Raw genomic sequence first — 12,587 nt, 5'->3', positions numbered from 1 at the left:
AGAGCCTGCAAAGGAAGTGAAAGTCTACACGCTGAACAGACTACATGCTGCGACCTCTGCAGTCCCTTTCTCTCCATCAGCTCAACAGGACCAGTAGTAAGGTTCTACAAACACAGGATGAACAACTGCAGAGTCCTCTGCAGGGAAAATAAATACTGAACTAACCAAATATTATTATATAGCTACTGTGTTTACTGGGAGAATGACAAAGAGGAAATATTTGTATATGGAAGAGGAAGTGAGTTACAAGAGACCTAAATTCTCATCCCCCAAAGTCAATACATAACATGAATAACCCCAAAACAAAGATAAAACCAAAAATGACATAAGCCATGTTTATTAGAACCATGGCAATACATACTGTAAATAAATGTGATTAATCCTAGGAGTAACAGGGCAAGGATCTGCTAGTTTTTGTTACATGACTTGTGAATTATTTAGTTTTTTAAATTGTGTACATAAATAAAGCACTAAATGTTAAGAAAAAAGGTTTGAGGAGATCTGAGTGGTATATATAATTGATATTTTAAAAGGAATTAACAGATTAAACTTATGTAAGGGCTATGAATAATATTCAACAAATACTACTTAAATAATACTTAACAAAAAAAGTTTTGAAAATAAGTGTTGCAAAGGAAAAATAAGGCCAAAAAATCTTCACTGGTTAAAGAAATCAATCCATGTAATACAGATAGTATACATTCTTACATTTATCTTAATGGAAACATGCTTTTGGTGAACTGACAATGAATTTAGGGCAAGAGGAAGATAACACAATCCACAGGCTGCCCACAGCAGATAAACTGCTGTGCCAAAGTCACAGTGAAAACAGAACTTGAAACTTCAGCAACACTAATACGTTTATCTTACTTCCATGCACACAGCAGGGGGGGAAAAAAAAAAGCGAGATCTAATCAAGTTATATATATATTGATTTCACAAGGAAGAAAGCAATCTTTGTAAAAATGAGTGTTTCACCTGTGGTGCAAAAATCTTTTAGGTCAGGAGAAGTTAAGACTCCAACAGCTGACCTTACAAATCACTGCCTGATAATCTTCAAAGAACAATGAATGGTTCTCCTTCCTGGTGAACACCGAGATGTTAGTGAACTTAGCAGCTGCTCACAAAGAAGATTTCTGAGACTTAATGGACAAGAGAAACAATTATCAAAGCTCATAAAGCCCCAATTAGTTTGCAGGCTTCTACAAACCACTACACAGACTGTGAAGGGCATTCATGGGGAGCCAGTCACACAGATTAAAATATGCGCAATTTGTACAAAAATAGTTTGACTTGGGTCCAAACACTTAAAGGAAAAATGTTACATACCCAACATAAATACCTGAGATAATGGAAAATGTTCCCAGCACCATAGTACTTATTATTCCAGTAATATACTCAGGTCTACTGGAACTGGTAGGTACTATATTTAAGGATACTTCAAAAAGTCCATGGGAAATAAGCATCGTCTTTTTAATTCCATTTTCCATGAATTTTTGGAAGTTCCCTTGAATAAAATATATTAAAATATATAAATATGAACATACAAATATATTAAATGTACATTTTTTTCCAAAAAGTAATTAGGTAGTAGATGGATTACTACAATGAAAAACACAGCAAATTACTATCATGTCAGATGTCCAACAGAAAAATAATGCTAAATGGAAAAAACAGCAAATCTTTCACAATATTTTTAAACAAATACAGAATTATGTTAAAAATGAAATATTAACTAATACTAAGCTAAGAGTGAAGTTTACCAATTCCCACCCTCCAGAGATTCTAACATGTCAGTAACAGGAAAAAAAAGGCTTATTTTCTTATGTCAATGTCTAATACACGAGAGTGGGTATTAACCAGAGATTTTTATGAAACATATTTCCCTTCATTTAATTTTATCTTTGCTTGGCAACCTATACTCCACTCTCTATTAACAGATGATAAGATACAAAAGAAATTAAGTTTAACACTGAACTCACTGGAGATGTTAAATAACCTCCTCAAAGGTACTTTCACTGATGCAACTTTCACTACCCTGCAGTCCCTTTTCCAATGTGAAATGCCTTGGACTTTGGGATAAAAAGATAAATAAGTGATCCCACTATACAATAATACAAAGAAAATTTTAAGCTTAAGAAACTGGTATGAATAGAATACTTTATGTCATTTAAAGATTTCAAAGTACAGGTAACAGTAGGAAACAGACAGCCATCATACAAATTTGGAAATGAGGAATAAAGCATTCCAGTTAGAATATGCTCTACATATTAGATACTATTATTTTCATGATGCTAAATTTGTGGGGTGTGGTAAGTGCTATGATAATTTTAGGAAAGTCTTAGTTCAGAAAAATAAGCACACAGAAGAAAGATAACACAAATGCACAAAATATTAACACCAGGTCAATCTAGCATTCATTCAATTTTCCTATAGGTTGGAAATTTTTTAAAGTAACAAGGAGATGGGGCTGGCACCGTGGCACACTAGGTTAATCCTCTGCCTCCAGTGCTGGCATCCCATATGGGTGCCGGTTCTAGTCCTGGTCGCTCCTCTTCCAGTCCAGCTCTCTGCTGTGGCCCGGGAGGGCAGTGGAGGATGGCCCAAGTGCTTGGGCCTCTGCACCCGCATGGGAGCCAGGAGGAAGCACCTGGCTCTTGGCTTCAGAGAGGCACAACTGCGGCCGCTGCGGCCATTTGGGGAGTGAACCAACGGAAGGAAGACCTTTCTCTCTGTCTCTCTCTCTCACTGTCTATAACTCTACCTGTCAAATAAATAAATAAAAAATCTTTAAAAAATTAAAAAAAAATAAAGTAACAAGGAGGGGGAAAATCTGTGTGTATATTAAGACATGTACAAGAACGTTCACAGCAGTATTACTTGATGAGCCCGAAATGGAAACCATCCAAATATACTCCCAACAGTAAATTGTGGCATATTCATAAAGGAGTACCTATATAGCAATGAAATGAGCTAACTAACCACTGTTGACACATATGGATGAAAGTCACAAACAACAATGAGCAAATGAAACTAGTTACATATAGCATGAACAAATACTTACTGATGCATACTTCAGATAAGATCAAGGCTGTCATTTATCTTTATTTAGCAAAGTCTTCTTTATAAACAGTACAAGAACAATTACAATGGAACTATGTAAATTACTTAAGAGAACAAATTCCTTTCAAGCACCTTCAAGCATATTTATAAAAACCATCCACAGGGCCAGCACTGTGGCATAGTGGGTAAAGCCACTGCCTGCAGTGCCAGCATCCCACATGGGTACCGGTTCAAGTCCCAGCTGCTCCACTTCCAATCCAGCTCCCTGCTATGGCCTAAGTCCTTGGGCCCCTGCAGTGGAAGATGGCCTGAGTCCTTGGACTCCTGCACCTGCATGGGAGACCCAGAGGAAGCTCCTGGCTCCTGGCTTCAGATCAGCTCAGCTCCAGCCATTGCAGCCAACTGAGGAGTGAACCAGCGGATGGAAGACCTCTCTCTCTGCCTCTCCTTCTCTCTCTGTGTAGCTGATTTTCAAATAAATAAATAAATCTTTTAAAAAAAATAAACATCCACAAATTACTGATCTGCTTTACGAATCACAATGCACTGCGGGTTTGTCAATAGTATCAAATGAGCAACACTTTCAAAAGACTCAAACTGAATGAGAACATGTACCTAAAAAACAAACACACATTAAAGATTTTTGTTAACTGAATAAGACTGTTCAAACTGTATTACAACTTAATGGTTCTAGTTTTCAAATATATCTATATTAATATAAACATATTCAATATATCTTTATTTTAAATTTATAAAACAGATAATTTTTTAAAAGGCATAAAATACTCACATTAACTTTGAAAGCCTGTACAGTGTTATCCAGAAGAAGAATGTTGCAAACCACCTCTGTATGCTGTCTGTCTCGGGCCAACTCTGATGCTCGTACATTGTAGGTTCTGCCAGCAGGCAACCGGAAACGTGAGGTCATTACTGTCCACACAAGATCTAAATTAAAAAACAAAAAGCTGCTAAATAAAATAATAGTGGAAGATACAATGCAATTTAAAAAATAAAGTTATTGTATATTTTTAAAGTCAAACAGGTAGAAAATGTTTATAAATTCTGAAACATCAGGATAAGAATCACAGGTATGAGACAGATTTATCTAAACTAAAATTACAAAGATGGCCCAACTGCTTGGACCCCACATGCCATTAGTGTCTGGATAGTCCAAGCAATTGGACATTGAACCAGTGGATGGAAGATCTCTGTCTCTCTCTGTATGTCTCTCTCTCTTTTTGCCTGTCAAGTAAAGACAAATATATATATACACACACATATACATACACATATATATACATACATCACATACACACATATGTGTATATGATATATATATCATATACGTATGTTATAATATCATATATATGATGCTAATTTTGGTGCAAAACATTTTTTTAAATTCATGAAAAGTATCTTCAAAATGTTCATGGAAGACATGTATCCTGGAAAAATTATATGTAGATTTCAAAAAATTTTTGCACCAAAATACTTACCTTTCAATTTTAATTTCCATGAACTTCTTAAAAGTACAGTCATGTAAGAATATAGGCAGCTGAAAAGTATCATGATGGAAAAATATATCATGGAAATAGCAATCAACACAAAGGGAGTGATTACATTAATATCAGATTAAGTAGGCTTCAAAAAAAAGAAAATCAGCAGGAACAAGGAGAGAATACCATATAATGATAAAAGGGTCAATCCATCAAGAAGACACAGCAATCCTAAATGTGAAGGCACCAACAAAATAGAAACGTAAAATATATGAAAGCAAAAATTGTAAAAAGGAAACTAAAAAGTAGACAAACCCACAATTATAGAACTTAATATCTTTCTCAATAATTGATGTGATGAAGAAAATAGTGTCAATATAGAATTTAACCATAACATTAACCAACAGAATCTAATTAACATTAAAAAAAAAAACCGTACCAATACAACAGAATGCATATTACTTTCAAATTCTGACTATTTACCAATGAAGAGCACATCCTGGAGTTACAAAACAAATCTAAACATATTTAAAGAACCGAAATTATGCAAAGTATGTTCTCTGAGAACAGAATCAGCAACAGAAAGATAACATGAAAATCTCAAACACATGGAAATTAAACAACATGTTTCTAAGTAATCCACAAGACAAAGGAAAAGCTCAAGGGAAATTAAAAGATACACTGAATTAAATTAAAATTATAAAACAATACATCAGAACTAGCGGAGTCCAGCTCCAGCAGTGATGACAGGGAAATTTATATTATTATATGCATTTAATAGGAAACAGGAAATGTTTCAAATAAATAACGTAATTTCTTCCTCATGAACCCAGATAGAAAAGAGCCAAATAAACCTACAGCAAACAAAAGGGAAAAAAGTACAAAGAACAGAAATCAATGAAAAAAAAAAGACAAAAAAAAATCATAGTGTGGGAAGAGCAAAAGGATTCATAAATACGATAAACCTCTAGCAACACTAACAAAGAAAATACAAAAAGGAAACTAAAAAGTAGACAAATTACTAACATTAGCAGTGAAATAGATGACACCATTTAAACTCTGCAAACATCAAATTTGACACAGTAAACAATTCCCCAAAAGGCACAACCAATCATAATTCAACAAATGTAAAGTAGATCATTTAAACAGCCCTGTATCTGAAAACTTGATTTCAGGGGCTGGTATTCTGACATACTAGGTGAAGCTACCGCCTGCAATACTGGCATCCCCAAATGCTGCCAGTATGTGTCCTGTCTGCTCCACTTCCAAGCCAACTCCATGCTAATGGCTTGGGAAAAGCAGTGAAACATGGCCCAAATATTTGGGCCCCTGCCACCTATATAGGAGACACAGATGAAGCTCCTGGCTCAACCTGGCCAAATCCTGGCCATTGTGACCATCTAGGGAGTTGAACCAGCAGATGGAAGATCTCTCCCTCTCTGTAACTCTTTGAAAATAAATATATCTTTAAAAAAAAATAAAAAACAATAATTTAAAATGTTCCCATATAAACAAAAGTAAGAGTTTATCACTGGCAGATCTGCCCTAGAAACAAATACCAAATGCTGAAACAAAAGGACGCTAAATAGCAACTCAAATCTGACAAAATAAAGAGCACCTGTAAGAGTAATTAGATAGCTATATAAAATAACAATATAAACATATTTTGTGCTTGTAACTCTTTTTTCTATTTGACTTCACAGGTAACCACATACATCAATATTTATAGGAGCTGTCTGACAGGCTTACAATAATGGTATGACAACAGTACAAAAGAAGAGGAAAAGAAGGTAAGTTATATGAAGCAAACTTTCCATATACTATTGATATAAAATAGCAATTACCACCAACTATTTGCTTATAAGCAAATTGCAAGGGCAATCACTCAAAAATGAACTCAAAGAATATATAGTAAAGTAAGTGACAGAATTAAAATGATACACTAAAAAATAGTTACATAAAAGAAAGTAATAATGGAAAAACAGAGAATAGACAAAATATATAGAAACCAATTAGCAAAACAGTACTACCCTGTTGTATTTTTTCTTTTGAAAGATTTTATTTATTTGCGAGGTAGAGTTTCAGACAATGAAAGGGAAAGACAGGTCTTTCATCTACTAGTTTACTCCCCAAATGGCCTTAACAGCCAGAGCTGGGCCAATCTGAAGCCTGGAGCCAGGAGCTTCTTCTGGGTCTCCCACACGGGAACAGCAGTCCAAGTGGTTGAACCATCTACTAGTTTCCCAGGCCATAGCAGAGCTGGATCGGAAAAGGAACAGCCAAGACTAGAACCAACTACTATATGGGATGTCAGCATCTCAGGTAGAGGATTAAATTACTGCACCACAGCGCAGGTCCTCTGTATTTACATTATATGTAAGTAGTCTAAACAAATCAAAAGGAGAAGAAAGAGGGCCAGCACTGTGATAAAACAGGTTAAGTCACCATGAGACACCAGCATCTATTGTGAGCACCAGTTCCAGTTCCAGCTGTTCCACTTCAAATCCAGCTTCCTGCTAAAGCACCTGGGAAGCAGAGGATGAGGGCCTGAGTACTTGGGGCCCTGTTACCTAAATGAGAGATATGGATGGCATTCCAGGCTCCTGGCTATGGCCTGACCCTGCCCCAGCTATTGAAGCTATCGGGGAGAGCGAACCAGCAGATGGAAGATCTCTGTCACTCTCTGTCTCTCCCTCTCTGTAACTCTGCCTTTCAAATAAATTTTTAAAAGAAATCTCAAAAAGCAGGGTGGGGGGAGCAAGATTGGCAGAACAATTTTTAAAAAAAATTTTTTTTAAATTACAAGACACACTACAGACTCAAAAACACAAACTGAATGTAAAAGCATGTATAAATATGTACTACAAAGACAGTAACAGTACAGTGGCTTTACTAATATCAGAAAAAAACAGACTTTCAAGCAAACGTGTTATGAGACACATTTTATATTTTATAACAAAAAAGTCAAACATTAGCAAGACATCATAAACATATAAGCAAACACAACACCCCAAAATACATCAATCAAGAAGTGACAAAATTAGATGGAGAAAGCAGTTTTAGCCAGGTGGCTGCATGGCCCAGCTACCTGAGCCAGGCTCCACCCCCCATCCTAATGTGATTCGCTGCTCCTGCTTCCCTGCCCGCCCTCAGGCAAAGTTTTAAAAGGGCCTGTTCCTGAACACATGCTCTCTCAGCTCTTCCCTCCTGCTCTCTTGGCCCTTCTCGTCTCTCTTCTCTCTCCTCTCTGCTCTCTGTTTCTCTTATACTCTCTTTCTCTCTCTTACCCTTCGCCGCCCCTTCACTCCGGTCTGTTGGGTGTTCCCCAATAAATCCTTTCCCTTAAAAAAAAAAAAAAAAAAAGAGGGAGGTGCCTTTCTCTGAAGGGAAGAGAGAACTTCCACTTTCACTATGACCTTGTCTAAATATGATCAGAGTCGGAGAACTCAGAAGGTTTCCATAGCCTTGGCAACTCATGATGGGAGCCTAGGGTGGTTACTGGTGCCATAAACTAGAATGTCAATTTGTTGGGTCAACAACAGGAGTCACTGTGCACTTACTCCTCATGTAGGATCTCTGTCCTTAGTGTGCTGTACATTGTGATTTAATGCTATAACTAGTACTCAAACAGTATGTTTTACTTTGTGTTTCTGTGTGGTTGCAAACTGTTGAAATCTTTACTTAATATATACTAAACTGATCTTCTGTATATAAAGAGAATTGAAAATGAATCTTGATGTGAATGGAAAGGGAGAGGAAGCGGGAGAGGGGAGGGTTGTGGGTGGGAGGGAAGTTATGGGGGGGAAAGCCTTTGCAATCCATAAGCTGTACTTTGGAAATTTATATTCATTAAATAAAAGTTTAAAAAAATTAGATGGAGAAAGAGAATTCAACAGTGATTGGACAAAGAAAAGCCCAGGACCAGATGACTTCACTGCTAAATACTACCAGACATTTAAAGAAGAACTAACCCCAATCCTTCTAAAACTACTCAAAATAATTAAAAGAGAGGGAATCCTCCCAAATTCTTTCTATAAAGCCAGAATTACTTTAATTCCTAAACCTGAAAAACATAGAACAGAGAAAGAAAACTACAGACCAATTTCACTGATTAACAAAGACACAAAAATCCTCAACAAAATACTAGCCAATTGAATACAACAACACATCAGAAAGATCATTCACCAGGAACAAGTGGGATTTATCCCAGGGTTGGTTCAACATTCTCAAATCAATAAACAGGATACATCACATTACCAAACAGAAAGACAAAAACAGTAGGATTAGTTCAATAGATGCAGAGATACCATTTGATTAAATGCAACATACTTTCATTGATGAAAACTCTAAGCAAATTGGGTATGGAAAGAAAATTCCTGAACACAATCAAGGCAATTTATGATAAACCAATGGCTAGCGTCACACTGAATTGGGGAAAAGCTGGAAGCATTCCCATTGAGATCTGGAACCAGACAAGGATGCCCACTCTTACCATTGCTACTCAATGTAGTCTTGGAAGTTTTAGATAGAGCCATTAGGCAAGAAAAGAAATCAAGGGGACACAAACTGGGAAGGAGGAAGTCAAACTATCCCTGTTAGCAGATGACAAGATTCTATATAAAGGGGATCCAAAAGACTCCACTGAGACACTCTTGTAACACATAAAAGAATTTGGAAAAGTGGCAGGATATAAAATCAACAAACAAAAATCAACAGCTTTTGTAAACACAAACAATGAAACAGTTGAGAAAGAGCTTCTAAAATCAATCCCATTCACAATAGCTACAAAAAAACAGATATCTTGGAATAAATTTAACCAAGGATGCCAAAGATCTCCATGATAAGAATTACAAGACATTAAAGAAAAAAACAGAAAAAGATACCAAAAAGGAAAAAACTCCCATGTTCATGGATTGGAAGAATCAATACCATCAAAATGTTCATTCTTCTGAAAGTAATTTACAGATTCAAAGCAATCCCAATCAAAATACCAATGACATTCTTCTCAGATTTAGAAAAAATGATGCTAAAATTCATGTGGAACACAGGATACCCCGAATAGCTAAAGCAATCTCATACAACAAAAACAAAGCCAATGGCATCACAATACCAAATTTCAAGATGTACTACAGGGCAGTTATAATCAAAATGGCCTGGTACTGGTTCAAAAACAGACGTGTAGATCCATGGAATAGAAAAGAAACTCCAGAAATCAATTCATGCATCTACAACAAGCTTATCTTTGACAAATGAACTAAAACCAATCCCTGAAGCAAGGACAGCCTCTTCAACAAATGGTGCTGGGAAAACTGGATCTCCACATGCAGAAATATGAAGCAAGACCCCTACCTTACATTTTACCCAAAAACCCACTCAAAATGGGTTAAAGACCTAAATCTACAACCCGATATCATCAATTTACTAGAGAATATTGGGGAAACTCTGCAAGACATTGGCATAGGCAAAGACTTCTTGAAAAAGACTCCAGAAGTACAGGCAATCACAACCAAAATTGACGAATGAGATTACTTCAAGCTGAGAAACTTCTGCACAGCAAAGGAAACACTCAGCAAAGTGAAGAGGGAACCAACACAATGGTAGGAATTATTTGCAAACTATGCAACTGAAAAAGAATTAATAACCAGAATATATAAAGAGGTCAAAAAACTCAACAACAACAACAACAAAAATACCCAGTTAAGAAATGGGCACAGAACTTAAAAAGGCATTTTTTAAAAGGGGAAATCCAAATGGCCAAGAGACACATGAAAAAATGCTCAGGATCACTAACAATCAGGGAAACGCAAATGAAAACCACAATGAGGTTCACTTCACCTCTGTTAGAATGGCTTTCATACAGAAATCAACAAACAACAAATGCTGGCAAGGATGTGGGGAAAAAGGTACGCTAATCCTCTGTTGGTGGGAATGCAAACTGGAGCAGCCATTGTGGAAGATAATATAGAGATACCTCAGAAACCTGAATACAGACATACCATATGACCCAGCCATCCTACTCCTGGGAACTTACCCAAACAAAAAGAAACCAGCATATGAGTTATCTGTACACCGATGTTTATAGCAGCTCAATTCACAATAGCTAAGACTTGGAATCAACCTAAATGCTCATCAACTGAAGACTGGATAAGGAAATTATGGAATATGTATACCATGGAATACTACACCATGGTTGAAAAAAAAAGAAATCTGGTCATTTGCAACAAAATAGATGAAACAGGAAAACATCATTCTTAGTGAAATAAGTCAATCTCAAAGGAATAAATAACATATGTTCTCCCTGATCTGTGATAACTAATAGAGCACCTAAAAGGCAATCTGTAGAAATTGACACTTTGAGAAGCAATGACTTTGAACAGACCTTGTTTCAACTGTAGTGGAATTTTTTTTTTTTTTTTGCACCTATTTGTTGAACTATTTACTTACCATAGAGTTAATCATATGTGTATAAAGTTAACTGAAAATAGATCTTAGTAAAAAACAAGTGTGGGAATGTGGGAATAGGAGAAAGAGGAGGAAGAGAGGTGGCAGAGTGGATTGGAGGGCAGGTAAGGTAGCAAGAATCACCATGTTTCTAAATTTGTAATTATGAAATGTATGAACTTTGTATTCCTTAAATAAAGGGGGGGAAAAGCAGGAGTTGAACAAAAAACCTCATTCTGAATACTGGATAGAATAATATGTAGAAAAATAAAAAACAAAATAGAAGTCAGGAACAACATTATAAACCAATCAAGCCCCATACATTATATTCTATCAAGACATCATATCCAACAACAAAATACAGTATCTACTCAAGTATCCATAAACCCTCCCCACAACAGAACATGTATCAAGCCATAAAACAAGAAACAATAAATTTTAAAAGATGAAAGCGTAGTGGGTAAAGCCACTGTCTTCAGTGCCAACATCCCATATGGGCACCAGTTTGGGTCCCAGATGCTCCACTTCTGATCCAGCTCTCTTCTATGGCCTGGGAAAGCAGTAGAAGATGGTCCAAGCCCTTGGGCCCCTGCACATGCATGGGAGACCTGGAAGAAGCTCCTAGCTCCTGGCTTCAGATCAGTGCCGCTCCAGCTGTTGTGGCCAACTGGGTGGTAAACCGGCGGATGGAAGACCCCCCCCCCCTTTCTTTGCATAACTCTTTTAAATAAATAATAGATGAAAGCTGGGGCATGCATTTTAGCGCAGCAGGTAAAGCCGCTGCCAACATCCTGTATGGACACAGATCCAAGTCCTGGCTGCTTCACTTCTGTTCCAGTTCCCTGCTAATGTCCCTAGGAAAGCACCCAGGTGGGAGATCAGGAGTAAGCTGCTGACTACTGGCTTCTGCCTAGCCCAGCCCCAAGTTGTGGCCATTTGGGGAGTGAACTAGTGGATAGAAGATCTCTCTCTCTCTCTCTGACTTTCCAATAAATCAATGAATCTTAAAAAAAAAAAAAAAAAGATGAAAACCATGCAAGGTATGTTATCTAACCACAGCAGAATAACATTAATAACATTAGAACTGAAATAACAGAAAATGTGGGGAATTCACAAAAATGTGAAAATTATAACACACTCATAAATAACCATTGGTATGTGCATCCAATTTCAGGGTGTCTGGCTATTCAAAAGAAATGTAAATGGATCTAAAGGGAGAAATAGATACCAATACAATAGTAACAGGGGACTTCAAAACCCCTTTCATTGATGGACAGATCAACTAGACAGAAAATCAACAAGAAACAGCAGAACTAATAGACACTATATGGACCAAATGGATCTAATTGATATCTACAGAACTTTTCACCCCACAGTTGCCAAATACACATTATTCTCATCAGTGCATGGAACTTTCTCTAGGATAGATGATATGCTAGGCCACAAAGCAAGCCTCAGCAAATGCAAAAAAATCAAAATCATACATGTATCTTCTCTGACCACAATGGATTAAAGCTGGAAAATGACAACTCAAGAATCTCTAGAACATACCCAAACACATGGAGACTGAACAACGTGCTACTGAAT

General features: G+C 36.7%; 1 protein-coding gene across 6 annotated transcripts in view; it reads right to left on the bottom strand.

Moving 5' to 3' along the window:
- Positions 1–12,587, bottom strand: part of PTPN4 (protein tyrosine phosphatase non-receptor type 4) — a 193,664-nt gene that overhangs the window by 144,475 nt on the left and 36,602 nt on the right. For 5 of the 6 annotated variants that reach the window (XM_051848753.2, XM_051848751.2, XM_017342790.3 and 2 more), the window contains exon 2: positions 3,854–4,008. In XM_051848753.2, coding sequence (XP_051704713.2) covers positions 3,854–3,991 — 138 coding nt within the window. In that variant the 5' untranslated portion in view covers positions 3,992–4,008. Of the gene's footprint in view, positions 1–3,853; positions 4,009–12,587 lie in introns of those variants that run through there. The other variant, XM_070071022.1, reaches the window with a different exon arrangement.

Source organism: Oryctolagus cuniculus, chromosome 3, assembly GCF_964237555.1.
Source record: "Oryctolagus cuniculus chromosome 3, mOryCun1.1, whole genome shotgun sequence".
NCBI classification, from domain to species: domain Eukaryota; kingdom Metazoa; phylum Chordata; class Mammalia; order Lagomorpha; family Leporidae; genus Oryctolagus; species Oryctolagus cuniculus.
The sequence above is the reverse complement of the archived record's forward strand: the minus strand, read 5'-3'. Positions and strand labels throughout refer to the sequence as shown.